Here is a 15,156-nt window from a genome sequence, read left to right as displayed (position 1 = left end):
TGCACACAAGGGAACAGTGCTTTGAGGGACCGGCCTGCTGCCTTCCTCTGGCCACAGCTGCATCATGCTGGGCAACTATCCCTTCTCCAGGAAAAACAGAAATGGGGTATGCACAAGGATATCCTTGGATTTGTCAGGCCAGGGAATTTTTCAGGAAGGGTTGAGCTCCGCTGAGCAAGAAACAATGAATCAGAGGCAGCTCAAAACAGTACACCTCAGAGGAAAGTTAGTAAACCACCCCAGGCACTCATTGCTCCAGCCTTTTGTTGTCTGATGACTTCACTTCCCCCGTCTGGCTCCTCGAGCGTGGGGAAAGCCCGATGACAGCATGTGAAGAGGAATCATCCTGGAAGAGGAATCATCCTTTTGTTGTACATTGCCTGTACTCAGCTCTGTGCCAGAGCCCCCACGTGCCAGAGCTGGAGCTCAGCGACTGCAGCAGGAGCCAAGGAGCAGCGTGGGGGCCCAGCTGGCTGCACTGCAGGGCCAGGGCAGCCAGAGAGGGCTCACAGAGGCGCAGCCGGTGCTGCCCTGCTGCCCTTGGGGTGGGCAGCAAGGTGTCATACCCATAGCATGGGCAAACAGGGGCTTTTCCTCACAAATCAGACACTGTGCATCCAAGCACCTGGAGCACACTTCCTTCACTGAGGTAACAACCCCCAGCATGGTTTGTAGAAGTCAAAGACAGAATTTTCTCACTAGCCCTGATTTTCCTGACCTGCCTGCTGTGAGCAGCTGCCTGCGTGGCACCGTGTGACAGCGCTGGAGCTGGCACAGCACCCAGGGGTTATTACAGCTGTCCAACCAAGAAACTAAATTTGCAACAACTCTCTCTTCTTAAATACTACATGCAACCACCCAGAACCACCACTGAGAAAGCTCACTGTTGGTTTTGTGCTTCTCTCAATTATATTGCAGGAAATATTCTAGAGCATCTGTTTATGATTCCAGTCACAGCCTGCTTTGCACCACTTGCAGTGACTTGCGTTTCTGCTTCTTTAGAGATAGCTCTAACTCCCATTTAGCCAGGTTTGCTAAATTTTGTTAGACCTCACTAATAAGACAATGATCATTTAAAACTATAGAAGCACATTCTCTCTTTTCAAAGAGGAATTTAGGCCCAGCAGCAGAGCACCCTGAAACAAAGTCACAGTTTATTCTCACTGCAGGGAACCAACCATAACCAACCTGCAGGAAATGCAAGTTTTCTTCACCTCAAGTCGGTTATGCATTTAAAGGCCATCCAGGAAAGTCCCTAATATTGAGAAAATCACTAAGGTTACAAAATGACTCCTAGAGTAGAGGCTCTCTGGCCCAAGAAGCCAGGGATTCACACCAGAGGTTTTTAAGCACATCAGAGCTTTTAAGAGCAAACTAAGTCCCATAATGTAGATAAAAGCTGATAGTTAAATCCAAGAGCTACTAAAGCACAGGCAGTCTGACAGCCACCAGTCTACCTATGAACTAAAATATTCATACAATTCAAAATATTAATAAAATGTTAGTATAAAGACCAAAACCCACACTATTGCCTAGTAGTTGCCTTTGTACATCAACATGTGAAAGGACAGGAAGTCAGGGAATAGTAGGATGTAATAAGGTAAAAAATAGTGAGACTGAAAATGTGACTGGACACTCCAAGTTGAAGTTGTATATGTTCCCCAGCCAACTTTGAAATGGAGGTGACACTTTGTGGCCCTCAGTTCAGGCAGGCTCCCTGCCCCTCGGCTGCATGCTGCTGTTTTGCTAGCCAAGCCCAGGAGAGACCATTTTTTTCTCTCCCAGCTCAGTCAAGATCAGCTCTCAAACCAATTCATGCCTGTGGAGTCCCTCCTCAGTCCTGGGCATCCTCCTGGTACTCTGGTTTCAAGATTCCCTGCATCATGCAGCCAGGAACACCTTGTTTTTTCAGACCACTGGCCAAAGTTTAAGGATGAAAGTGTTTACTTAAAATTCAGAGTTGTAGGAGCTTTACAAAGTTTTCAGAAAACCTCCAATCAAACAATAAAATATATCATGATTATACTTCCTAGCTCAGCATCTTCCCCTGCTATTAGCTTTAATTGGTACCCCTTCCTCATGCCACATCCTGGAAAGGGGCTGAGGACAGAAAGCAGAAGTTAAGACACTTGCACCACACCATTCTGCACACATCCCCATTGTTTAAAGGTCCTTCCCAGCATCTCCTCCCAAAACCACCATTTTTTTCTCAGTAAGGAGAGAAAAGACTGCAGGCAGTAGAGGAAATAATATTATTGGAGTTCTTTGGGCGATCTCTAAAGCACAGCTGAAGCCATGTTCCTATGTGAGAGTTCCTCCATTGATGGCACTCCATCTGAGCAGTGAACACTCAGCAGGCAGCAGCCTCTGGCAGAGGACAGGGCAGCACTCCAAGGCAGGAAACCCACAGCACATGTGTGGAGGTGACCACAGTACTTCCATCTTGCCCTCTGGGTTCATGCACTAAGTGCTGTAGCAATTTACAGTGATTACAGCCACTCTTGGGAAATGCTGCAAGGTGCATAAAACTAATTTCCATTATGTTATAAAGACAAGGTCCTTATGGTCTTTTCTATGAAGACCTGTAATCCATATCTTAATTGAGTATTAACTGCTCAAATGTTCCAAAAGCATCCAAAGCAACACTTCCAGTTCTTTCTTGGGCTAGATTTCTCTTATCTTCTTAATATTCTTCTCAGAACTACAGGCTGAGCAGGAATATTTCCAGAGAGGAAGAGTTGCCTGGTGTTGCCCGCCACATACAGACTGAGCACAATAACTACAGTCTGGAGTGTTAAAATCAAACTGTGAACACACAAGAATAGCTGGCAATAAGTAACTCTGGTATTAAAATAGGGTTTAGCACTGCTGTGGGCTGGAAACTCATCCCACCAGACAAGAGTAGTTAAATCTGTCCCTTTAACACTGCTGGTTCGTGCTATGATGCTGGGAGAAGTTTGGACTGGAACATCTGAGAAATGTAGCCCAGGTTGTCCAACATCTTCAACATGGGAGTAGGTAAAACCTGGAGCTGCAGGAGGAATTGATGTGGGTATGCTGGTGATTTCCACGTCAGACAGCACTGTCTCCTGAGATGATGTGAAGTGTTCTGTCACAGGAGATGTCAGAGTTGAGCTGAATGTCTGATAGGTCATAGCTGTGGTTGGCAGGCACTCCGGGTCATCGATGCTTAGAGACACAAGAGAAATATTCTGCAGTGCCATTGGGCTGTGGCACATCAGAGATGGCACATTTTTAACTATTGCTCTGCTCTTTTGGAGCCATTCTCGGAAACCAAGAATTTGGCAATCACATTTCCAAGGGTTGTCGTCAAGGACAACTTCTTCCAGCTCAGGTAAAGCGGTAAAGAAGTCTGCAGGAAGAGACTGCAGGTTAGTACTATTCAGATAAACTTTCTGGAGGTGCTTGAGATTATGAAAGAGGTTTCTAGGAAGAACCTCAAGCCTTGTATTAAAGAGGGAAATGTTCTGCAGTTTCTGAAGGCTCAGAAAGATTCCCTCTGGCAAACTGGAAATATTACTTGTATGGAGAGAAAGGCTCCGCAGTTCATTCAGGCCACTGAACACATTCCTAGGAAGAACCGTAAGCTCTGGGTTAAAACTCAGCACAAGAAGCTCTAAATTTGTCAAGTTACTGAACACAAAATCTGGTATTGTTGAGAGCTTTGTATGATACAGCCATAGGCTACCAAGGTGCCTCATCTCTCCAAACAGTACCTCTGGAAGAGCCTTCAGTGGGTTCCTGTACAAGGTCAGTTTAGACAGGTCGTGCAAGCGCAAAAAAAGCCCAGAAGGCAAAACCTGAAGCCTGTTCCTGGAAAGCGTCAGCGTTCTTAGTTTAGGAAGACAGTGAAATGCATCAGGGGCAATGGAATGGATATTATTGGAATGCAGGAAAAGCTCCTGCAGCTCCTTCAGGCTATCAAACATCCCAGACTCTATTGAAGACAGCCTATTAATATACAGCATCAGCCTCTCAAGCCTGGCTAATGCACTAAATATATTTCTAGGCAGTGCTGCTAAGTAATTTCTTGACAAGTTCAGTACTCTGAGTTTGGTGAGTTTCTTCATCACACCACTGGGAAGTGCTGTTAGTTGGTTTTTGTTCAAGTAAAGCTCCTGCAAACCAGCCAGTTTGTCAAACAGATTTTCCTCAATAGATTTCAACCTATTACTTTCAATGATCAATTGCTGAAGCTGCACCATGTCATCAAATACCTCTGGGGGAAGTTCAACCAGCTTATTATCCAGCAGTTTGAGGACTTTTAGCCTTCCCAAGCCTTTAAAAGCCATTGGTGAAACCAGAGCGATGTTGTTTGAAGACAGGATGAGATGCTGCAGTTCCTCCATCCTAGCAAAAACATCCTGCAAGTACGATATGTTAGCGTTTGTTATGTGAATTTCTGTCATGTTGCAAGGCAGATTTAACAATTCCAGGTCTTTTATGTGGGGACCAGAGCAATAAATTGCATTTTTTGAAGAGCAGTCACACTTCTCAGGACAAACAGATGCATCCAACTGGAAGAAAAGCTTGATCATCACTGACAAACGAAACACCAACATCCTTGTTGAAGTTCCAGAAACATTAGCTGTTACAAGAGATAAGAGAGAATCAGGATTTGATCATAGGTAACTTAGCAGCTCACAAAGATGTGTGATTATATCATAAACCTGCATATGTGTGCAAAATTTCCCTTGCCTTGAAAACAAACTTCAAAATCTCTTTTATTGTTGACTGCCAATATTTCTGAAGTGCTCAGCTTACACTGAGAAGTACAGGTAAATTAATTTTTGTAACTCAAGTACTCCTTGTTTATATTTGTATTATATTTGTACCAATTAACTATAATAAAAGTATACAAAAATCATGATGAAACACTTAACTAGTCAAAAGACGTATATTTACTTGAACAGAAAAGCATTACAGAATTACAGAAGGGTTTGGGTTGGAAGGGACCTTAAGGATCATCTCTTTCCATCTGACAGGGACATCTTCCACTAGACAAGGTTAAGTGTATTATACTAAATTACATGCCAAAAATATTTTCGAAAATTATCAAAAGGTCCTGCACTCACTATGTTTTTCATTGTAAGTTATCTGAGGTTAAAAAATAAAGTTTAGCCTGCAAAAATAGACAATGGAGGTAAAAAGGTTGTCCTGTACTTTAAGTGGTGAAAAGCAAAACAGCACTGTCCAGTTAAATCCTGTCTCAGCATTTTCAAGTGATGGCTTCTTGGAACAGCCCAGGAACACACAAGAAGGAACAGGCTATTTTTGACACAGCCTGAAATAACACAGAAGACCCCATATGGCACAGGACAGTAATGAGCCTCTGATAACCACCAAGCCTCATTTCAACAGCTTAACACAATACCAAGCTATCAGCAGTGGAATTGGAAGTACAGCAAAATGAGAGGAAAGAAGTGCACGAAATTAGATGGGAAGTTGTAGCAATGAAGGTACATCTGCATGAAACACACCACAAAGTTGGAAAGTTGCATACATTTCCAAACAGGAAAGCAATCATTGTAGGTATAAATGGTAATATTTAAAAGAGCAAGTCAAACAGAAACCCACAGAAATACTTCCTCAATGAAATCAACAAGTCCAAGTGTATCAGAAACCTGGATGTCAAGCACCTGGCTGAGCAGCAGAATAAGCAGCAGCTGGGACCACTGGAAAAGCTACAAAACTTCCACAGATGTAACTGGGATAACTGACACAATGTCAGCCCTCTGCACCAGGAACATGGGGGAGAGGAAGGCTCCATCCCCACATGCTCTTTCTCAGGGGTGAAGATGAAGCCCTCCCATACCAATCCCACTGACAGACTGCTGGGTACAACCCCCTTCACTGGAAGGGAAATCAGGAAGGACAGCAGAGCTTCTGAGGCACCTGAACTGCTGACAAGAATTTACTACAACAGATCCAAAACAGCTGCATGTCCAAACCAGCTACTGCATTAAAAAAAAAAAAAAGCCAGAAGAGCAAAAGGGAGTGCTTTAAAAAATTTAAATTTTATTCAGCTTCAGAGCACTGAAGTCTAGTAAAATGTCTAACTCTCCCTCAGGAAGGGAAGGATGTGGCATTTAGGGCTATCAACAACCAGCAAAATGGTGCCACAAAACAAGATCTCATTGGGCTTTTCACAACTCATTGAATGAGACATAGGCATAACCACAAAATAGCACGAGATTCCACTCTTCTAAAGATCTTTTACATGTCAAACAAGAATCTTTCACAGAATCTCACCCTCCTAGTAATCCTCCCTACCCCAAAACTTTGTCATAAGCCAGTGATGCTTTTACCTCAATGAATTTGTAACTCAGCCCATCCCTGATCCTATATATCTCCACAAGCAGAACCCTCCATCCAGAAACACAGTAAGAAATTTCTGTTTCGAGCCCTGACTTGAACCAAATGGATGGAAAAACCCCCAGTTTGTTATGCTAAAAACTGTAAATGCAGGTCCCTTGGAAGGTATGACTACAGGCTACTCTGGAAAATCAGAAACAGACTAACACTAGGCTCTAAGTTCGTGATGACTCTTTTCCTGGTCTTACAGCAAAAGATAAGAGAGCATACAAGAAGACAAGCAGATGCTCAGAAATGCTAGAAAGCACTAGTTTTGACAAACAGCAAAATGGCAGAAATTCTCTGCAAGATATGAAGGCTGTAAGTGCTGTCACAAGAACTGGAAAAGCCTATGGGTCTCAAACAACTAGAGCTGCTAACACTATTTAAAAAAAAAATTTAAGATTTTAACAGTACAGAATACAGTAATACCCACAATAAAGATAATTAGACATTCCCATGCCTTAAAATTCTCTCAAACCCTCACATGAGACACCTGGCATTCCAGAAAAGGCACCAGCCTGGCTGGTCACTTACCAAAGTCTGGTCTACAGCGTCTTTCCCTTTCAGCCCCCCTTCCCCACCACCCCAATATTTCTCAAGACTACAAAAGGATACCAGAGGCAATACATTAATATTGTTACTATATCAGAAGTCTCAAATCAGTTTTGAACTTACAGAACACTGAGCACATGTATTGCTTACAGTGGTGCTTACCTCTTTCACTGTCTTGCAAGTTCCTATACTCATACAAGCATGACAAAGAAATTTTGAGCTGTACCTTAGAAACTTATCTGCTTTTAAAGGAACTTACTAGGAGCAGAGCAGGCAATCAGGCTTCACCATGACACTGCACTTTAAATGGGAAGTAAAACAGCAAAAGGCATCCTCTAGATAACACTTTCACCCGTATTTGTCCAGTTACTGAGACAGGCCAAAGGCCAAACAATATTTGAAGCTTCAGAGCAGATTTTTACTTATAATTCAAGCAACCAACTTCCACAGGTTGTATGTAACTCCAAAAGTAGGGCTTGAAACCACTCACATAACAGGAGAAAGTTTTAAGTCACACACCCAACAGCAGAAAACCCACTTGTAGCTTCTTTGGCAGTGATATTGGGGTATGTGCTTCAGCCAACCCAAAGCACATCAGAGTGAAGTCAGGAATCTACATTTCAATGTGAGATGTGATCAGAAATTTCAAATTTGTCACCAGTCTTCTAAATAGGTTTTGAAGGAGTGAACACATCCACTTTAAACCAGGTGCTCCTACCTTCACAAAGCTGCTCTGACTTTTAATTTCTTGCAGGATTGGAGTCAAAGCAATTTCAGTAAGGAATGAAGGGGCTTTTTACTTGATGCTTTGGCTAAACATTCCAAGGTTGAAACATTTAGTTTCTGTTTTTCCTCAAAGTCTTCCGGTGTGGCAAGCCAACAAAACCTAAAACCTGTAAGATTCTGAAAGAGAAAAGCTAAGTTGTAAAAATAGAAGCTTGAAATTGAAAGATTAAGTTTTTGTTATTAAGTAAAAAGGTTTCTTAAGTATCTTGTCTTCAAGTTTAAAAGAATGTGCTCTGCCAATGACTGTTTCAATGGAAGGTGAGGCACAAGACAGAAAAGATGTCTTCATTTCCACATGATTTTGCTGAAGATGACTGTGACAATGGTGACAGCTCAGATCATGCCTCCCACATGTCCAAACAGAAGGAACATCTGAATAACCAAAGGTGGAAACAAGCTGCTATCACGTGTACAAGGCATTAGAATGGCTCTCCTAGGCCACCAGGAAAAGCTGCAGTCAGTGTGATCCCCTGCAGAACACGAACAGAGCAGGCACCCCTCCCACCCCATCTGCAGAATCAGAGGCACTGAACAACATATCCATGACATCAGAGGGAGTAAGCCTGTGTTCTTCAACAAGCTTTCCACCTAGTTCTATAAAGAATAATTAAAACAATTTCATGAAACTAATGAGAAGAGTTAAAATATCCATTCATTTTAATTTTATTTTCAAAGAGCTTCAGTCACAAAAATGATTTACAAGTCTATTTACAATTCTATTGTACAGTTATTTATGTATGCCTCTTGACAACAGGGTACCATTCTAGAGCAGCAATACATATTTTAAATACAAAGATGTAGTATCATTTCAGATTTAAAAATAAAAGGAAGCTGAGCTTCTAGAGAGTGCTGTAATGATGAACATTTTAATCTGTGTTAGGCTCGAGGAATTAATGACAAACTAAGTAGTTTCTGGTTCACATAATTATTAAACAACCTGCAGTTTGTTGAAAATAGTTTTAAAAACCTGAAGCTTTACTGTATATAAAATCAACATATTCAAGACTCTAAAAATTGTCAAAAACCCACAGCTTTCCCTTAGACATACAAAACCCTAAGTTTACAATTCAGAGTTTCATGGGAGAAATCCAACAGGACTTGAGCTCTCTCATTTTGTGATGACCAACATAAGCATTACAAATTTGCAGCATAAAAAGGACTCCACATCTGCTTAGTATTATACTGCATATACACATATACAGTACAGGATTATTTACCCAATTTGGGATGACTGTTCAGCACAACCTTCATGAAGAAAGAAAAAAATAAATAGAATTAAAAATCCAACAACTTTTTAAAAAGTGCAACAGTAAGAGTTTCCAATTTAAAGTTAGGATGAATATGGACAGTCAGTTCTGTGGGTTTTTTCAGCCGCTTCTATTCAAGCATTATTTGCAGCATTTTCTTTTTACAGTAGATTTATTTCTATAGTACATGGAACTAGAGTTACTGCTAATTGAATCTGAAGGGAAAGGAAGGAAAAAAAACTTTAAAAATAACCCTGAGGGATATACAATTTCATGATCTTGTAATTTATTTCTAAAAAGTAACATTTATTATTTAGCAACTGCTTTTCTGGATAGACCAGTCCTTTAAGTATGTGCATAAATAATATTTAAAAATCAGTAATATTTACAAATCCTAATACATCAAAATAAAATACGTACAGATTGAAGTCTGCATACACAAATAATTTAATAATAAATCAAACTCCTCAACATAAGGCCAAAATATACAGCAGGAAGAAAATGTCTACCCAGTATCTAGTGGAGCTCACTAACTTGGTCTGTTCACCTGAATTTAGATTTCCAAGATGAACACTGAAAAAGATTTTTTTTCACTACAAAATGAATTTCATCTTACTTCAAAACAGAAACTGAATACACTAGTGCAGATCTAGTTTGCTGCATTTCTGAAAACCAGAAAAACTAAACTGCTCAAAATGAGAAAAATTATAGGTGGTCAAATTCAGCTCTTGGGCAGGAAGGCATAAATCCCAATAATTGCAGAAAATGCAAAAGCTTATTTTGTGGCTGAACTTGCAAGAACAAGATGGATTCTCAGAAAAGCTGATTTATTATTCTTGACTAAGCGTCAGAGCTCAAGCATGCAACCTCAGGAACATTTACCAACCCTGAACGCAGACCTGGAGGAAACAAGCTCCCATTTGCAAAACATTCAAGTTTACTCGCTCACGAGCCATTAGTCACTCAGTTAAGTGGAGACACTTGGCCATTTCTGTTTTAGTAACAGTTCCCTAAAATGTTCTCTGAAGACAAGCCCGCCCTAAAGAGCTGTTTTCCTCCTCACTTTCTAGGTAAGTCTAATAAACTAGAATAAGACTGAAAAAGTAGCTTCAGAAACCAAACAAGCCAAGAGAAATTATCAGTCTAGGAAAGTATTAAGCAAAAGCATATAAAAGGGAAAGACACAAATATTTTCTTTCAGTTCTCATGAAACAGCAAATCTAAAATGGTCAGTAAAATGGAAAGCAGAAGCTTATGCGTTTAAGGATAAGTCACAGCTCCCAGGTCCAAGATGCATAGCTTCACAATATTTTTCAACTAAATTATTATTTTTGTTTAGATTTGAATACTACTTACGCAGCTAAGAATTATTCTTCATCAGTTATTCCATGCTACAAAGATTTTGTAAAATCAACATCGGCAGAAATTAGCCAACTGACTCAGTTTCATGACTAATTAATGTATCCAATGTTTGCAGACCCTTTAAAAGCCACCAATGTTGTTCAATGTTTATGACCTTACGAAGCCAGGATAATAAAGAACATTGCTCTGTTGAATGAATGCTAAGAAAACCACTTCCCCCTTTCCCCCTGCTCCACTCCTCAAAAACAAACAACAACAACAACAGAAATCAGGAAAAGAGTTGACAGCTGGACTGGAAGATAGTACACCCATATGCATACTATTTAGGAGGAGCAATAACTTCAACAACCCAGTTCTAGGAAAAGGTCTTCCAAACCATTTAGCACCACTTTTAAATTCCCTGTTGGCACCGTACATTCAACACTGCAGAAACCACAACATGATTGACATTAACATGGTTAATGGTTGATGATTTTGAAGGTCTTTTCCAACCTTAATGATTCTATGAGCAGCAGGGCACACTGTCCATACTGTCCTACAGAACAGCACAAGGGAATTAGGCCTGATCTGAAAAATTCTGCTTATTAAAACAAGGCTGGAATGGAATTGTCTCCACAGGAATTTAAAAGAAGAAAACAAAACAAGACAACCCAGAAAAAAAAAAAAAAAGGAAAAAAGGAAAAAAGAAAGAAAAAAATCCCTAACATCAAAACCTCAAATTCCATAATCAGAATATACACACTTCAAAACAATCCCAGCCAGCCAGTGCGCCTGGGGCCCTCATTCCACAACTACTCTAAAGGACCCCACTTCCTTATCTAAAGGATCTCTACAGAATCATGACTTCTTCAGACCCCAGATCTCCTCCCAAAGCTTGGAAGTGTCTGAACCAGTTAGTTGCCTCTGGTCAAAAACAGACTGATCAAGACTTAATATTTATCATCTTCCCAAAGACACTAAGGAAGACTTTTCCGAAGTAATTTACATTTTCCGAAGTCAAAGACATTTACAAAGTTGACAATGGTTTCCAGATAAGTAATTTGTAGTTTAAAAAAAAAAAAAGTTTTAAGCCTTGCAAGTCAAAGTGCTGTCTGCCTCTACTTCTTTGTAGACCTGTTTTTCTAGTGGTCTTGTGTTCTGATACTGCCTCGTGGCAAAATGATGTATGGCTACCCCTAGTGCTTAAGCAGCATTAGTGGTGATACAAGCTTTAATTTTTTTCATCTTTTTTTTTTTTTTTTTTTTTTAATAAATAAAATCTGCATAAGCCTTATAGTTCTGCAGCAAGACAGACTTTAGCCCAATTTTCTCTTAATTTTGTTTTGTACAGCTACATGTAGCGCTGAAGACACTGGCAGGCTCTGAAATGCCTGTGCTCTTCACGTGCACAAACCCCAAACGTGGGCATGTGACAATACCTCCCTCCACCCCCATATCCCTTGCAGCAGTAACTCTGGCCTTACTACTTCAAGGTATATAGGAAAATTATCTTTAGATTTACAAATAAAACATGGTCCACAAAAGGATAATCCAACCCTTCTGCTGGAAAAAGCAAGGTTTGTGGAGAAATGCATAGCTAAATGTAATAAAACATGACACAGAAAAGAGTGTTTAGATTCTCCATCCTTCTTTCTCCAAAAACTTTAGAGTGTAGCCAAATGGCTCCTCCCCTGGAGGCCACCTAAGCCTTCTCTGTGGTTAGCTAGAAGAGAAGTCAAGAATCCACATGAAAGCAATGTGCTTATTTCTTAAGGACAGAGCACATTGCTACTACAGCATTCCCAATTCCTGCTGTGGCAGACTAAAGAATTGAAATTAGAACCCAAACATTACACCTGGAAACACTCCTTATTAATAGGGACAAACTTAAGAGGTACACACACAAACTTCAGAACCGTTCTGAGGCACAAAACTTTTCATCAGTCAAATAAAAACCAACTAAACAAACAAAATAACCCCAACCAACCAAAAGACAGACACAAAAAACCCCCAAACCATGACAAGGTTATTATGCACCTCTAGTACAGCCATGAAACCATCACATCATAGGGTTTACATGAACACATGCCCAGATAAGCAGATTAGAACAACTATTAAAGTACTCCAGGCAAATAATGTGAACCTGTTTTAACTGCCCTGCAGTTTAAACCTTCAAATGCATCTCATTTAGGAACAATGAAATCTGAAAGAAGGTGGAAGGAAACACAATAATTTTTGTTCTACCTAAGGTAACTTACATTTTTAAAATGTATAGCCATAGGACACCTGGCTCTGAATTTTGTATTCAGAGAGACAAAATAGTTGGAAATATCTGCATTAGAATTTGACATTTAGCACACTGCAGTTTCAAATAAAGCCTTAAAATTACATTCTTCTGAATACTACTAAAGGTACATGCCACCAGGATCCACTGCTACGTTACAGTGATGATTTGATATGAACCATTTTCTTGGGATGGTACTTTTGCTTCTGTTGTTGTCCTGGGTTTTGGTGGCCATTCTGGATCAACCAGCAGTTCCTGAGCTAGGTGCATATACTTGGCTTTTGGTGTCTTCTCTCTACAACCAAACAGGGAAGAAAGGAAACAGACTCCACAGCGGTCCCCAGCCTCCTGCAGAAGTGAACAAATTTGAAAATTGGATTACCATAACAAAAACAAAAGTCAGTAACAATACAGTAAATCACTAGAAGAAAAACTTATTTCAGTCTTTAATTTACTATTTCATTATCACATTGGATTGGACCTGTGGTACAGAAACCCTTCTGTTGTGTCTTCTATACTATGGTCGTAATGACATTCAAAAAACATTATTAAGAAAAAAACAAACCATTTCACATTATCATAACATCTAAGACCACCAACAGTTTTTATGCATATTCTACAATAATTTCAATAATTACAGATAGAACAGGGAACAATAAATTATTTTACTGTTGGAGAATAAAAGCCTGGTCTAGAAAAATCAAATTCCTAAAATCCCAAAACACTTTTTAAGTCATGAATTGTTAAACTGAAGGCAGCCAGTCAGACAAAAGTAGCAGAATTTAACTTGCTGGTGAAATCTAAATACTGCAGGTATTAATAGCTATTAAAAAGGACACAAATTATTAAACTTAAAACCTCCTTCCTGTGTTTCCTCTCCCAGTCTTAAAAGCATGTAATTAAATTAGCTGGGAGGAGAAACACCATTCCACATTCTTAAGAATGAATCCCTCTCATGTCTCAGAGAGCACCTATAGTCTACAGGGCTGACATTTTAATAGTAATATATTCTATAGTTTTCATTATGCTCTAAATGTCTATCAATTGGTGAACTGAAGCAAATGTGAGCCTTGAGCACAGTTTCCATTCTTCAGCAACCACAAAACAATTTGTTCTACAACAGCCTCAAAAGGACAAATGTAAATCTGAAGTGAATATATTTAATAAAATTTAGTGCTGAGAAATAAACCACTATAATTCTAGCAAGCACAAATGTATAATCAGCCAAAAGTAGTAAGGCAACAAGCTTAAAGCTGTTTTTTATGGGATTCACATAGATTTCCTTCATGTATTAACAGCAGAGGGGCAGACCAGACCAAAATTCATGGTCACCTGAAAAACCTTTCAGTGTCCTAAACCATCTGAAGCAGTAATAGTGTATTTTCATTTGCCATCTTGTTCTGTTTTATTTGTACATGCTGAAAATTACTGCTCTCAGACAAGGACCCAGAACTCTAAACCAAATAATTTATTTTAATTGTTTCTAAGCAAATCAAGATGTTCCCAGTCCTAGTGTACTAACTTGTGACACCAAAACAATTTGCTAATGTGGAAACTAAAGATGAAGTGAGAAAAGTCTTAAAGCAATAATCTAGGTTTGTTTCACTGTTCTTGCACACACGCTAAACTCTTTAAGTGCCAATACAGAAAAAAATATAAACCCAGAAGCCTTTGCTTTTAATGAAATCTAATTTAAGCAGACTTAAGCTAAAGATAAGGCAACAGACACTTAGAGATAAGAGACAAAACCAAATTAATCCACATGCACTCAAATGAGGACAGCAAAATACTCGTCTCCAACCTGAGGCGGCTGGGGTATGGTGAGGCGAGATTCTCCTTGTTTGTCTCGATTGAACACAACCTTCCAAAGGATCATATCAAGGAGGACATTCTGTGAGACATTACAGTGAGTGGGAAGAGTTAAAGAAACTAATGATCAATTGTTGTTAGTGTGCACATTACAAATAAAACCTGAAACAGTGGGTTAGCCATAACTAATTCAATGGTGAGCAAAACAGAGAGTCTATGCTACTTTTGTTGGTACTTTTGTGATAAACATTTCCATTCTTAAAGTGCTCACACAAAATTTAAGAATATGAACAGGTACTCTAAAATCAACAGCAACAATGACCAAATCTGCATCCATCTCCATGGGTAAAAAACATAAATACACATGTGTTTCAATACTCTAAAAACCTGTGAAAGCACCACATGAAGACATGAGTGCTTAGAGCAGTTTCCCCATAAACCATCTTGGGGCTATCCTTTTTACATAGTCTGTTCTAAACTAGTGACATTCTCAGAAAAGTAGCAGTGGCGTGGCAGAGCTGGGCCACCAGTAGGAATAAAGGAATTTGGTATGTGTAATTCCATGTTTTTAAAAGAGGGCAGAATTTGAATAGTATGTTGAGCACATCTGGTTACCCTCATACAGCTGCATGGGCAGATTTAGGAGCTTTGAGCAAATCTGACAACACAGGTGTGAACTTGTACCTTCCATGGCCTCGAGCCTACAACTCTGATCCTTGGACAGATTCCATTTCTAACATCTGACTAACTGCTGCCATT

The 15,156-nt window shown here is 39.7% G+C and overlaps 2 protein-coding genes across 8 annotated transcripts in view; both read right to left on the bottom strand.

The window, feature by feature from the left end:
- Positions 1-1,926: 1,926 nt before the first annotated feature.
- On the bottom strand, positions 1,927-10,409 carry LOC139594969 (platelet glycoprotein V-like). Of its 3 annotated transcripts, XM_071437749.1 has the most exons (3): positions 10,320-10,403; positions 7,649-7,833; positions 1,927-4,609 (listed from the first exon to the last, which is right to left on the bottom strand). In XM_071437749.1, the coding sequence occupies exon 3, from the start codon at positions 4,581-4,583 to the stop codon at positions 2,676-2,678; it is 1,908 nt and encodes a 635-aa protein (XP_071293850.1). In that variant the 5' UTR covers positions 4,584-4,609; positions 7,649-7,833; positions 10,320-10,403; the 3' UTR covers positions 1,927-2,675. The 3 variants fall into 3 exon arrangements, with proteins under 3 accessions (XP_071293850.1, XP_071293849.1, XP_071293851.1); XM_071437748.1 differs by lacking the exon at positions 7,649-7,833 and having other exon boundaries at positions 10,320-10,409; XM_071437750.1 differs by lacking the exons at positions 7,649-7,833; positions 10,320-10,403 and adding an exon at positions 7,093-7,640.
- Positions 8,356-15,156, bottom strand: part of ATP13A3 (ATPase 13A3) — a 56,093-nt gene continuing 49,292 nt past the window's right edge. For 4 of the 5 annotated variants that reach the window (XM_071437744.1, XM_071437743.1, XM_071437745.1 and 1 more), the window contains exons 33-34: positions 14,390-14,479; positions 8,356-12,936 (exon numbers count right to left, since the gene is read on the bottom strand). In XM_071437744.1, the coding sequence (XP_071293845.1) occupies positions 12,739-12,936; positions 14,390-14,479 (288 nt within the window). In that variant the 3' untranslated portion in view covers positions 8,356-12,738. The remainder of the gene's footprint in view (positions 12,937-14,389; positions 14,480-15,156) is intronic. The other variant, XM_071437747.1, reaches the window with a different exon arrangement.

The sequence above is a fragment of the Agelaius tricolor genome, unplaced genomic scaffold, assembly GCF_023055355.1.
Source record: "Agelaius tricolor isolate 1412-34295 unplaced genomic scaffold, bAgeTri1.0.p SCAF_12, whole genome shotgun sequence".
NCBI classification, from domain to species: Eukaryota; Metazoa; Chordata; class Aves; order Passeriformes; family Icteridae; genus Agelaius; species Agelaius tricolor.
Note: the sequence above shows the minus strand (reverse complement) of the source record. Positions and strands in the feature narration are given on the sequence as shown.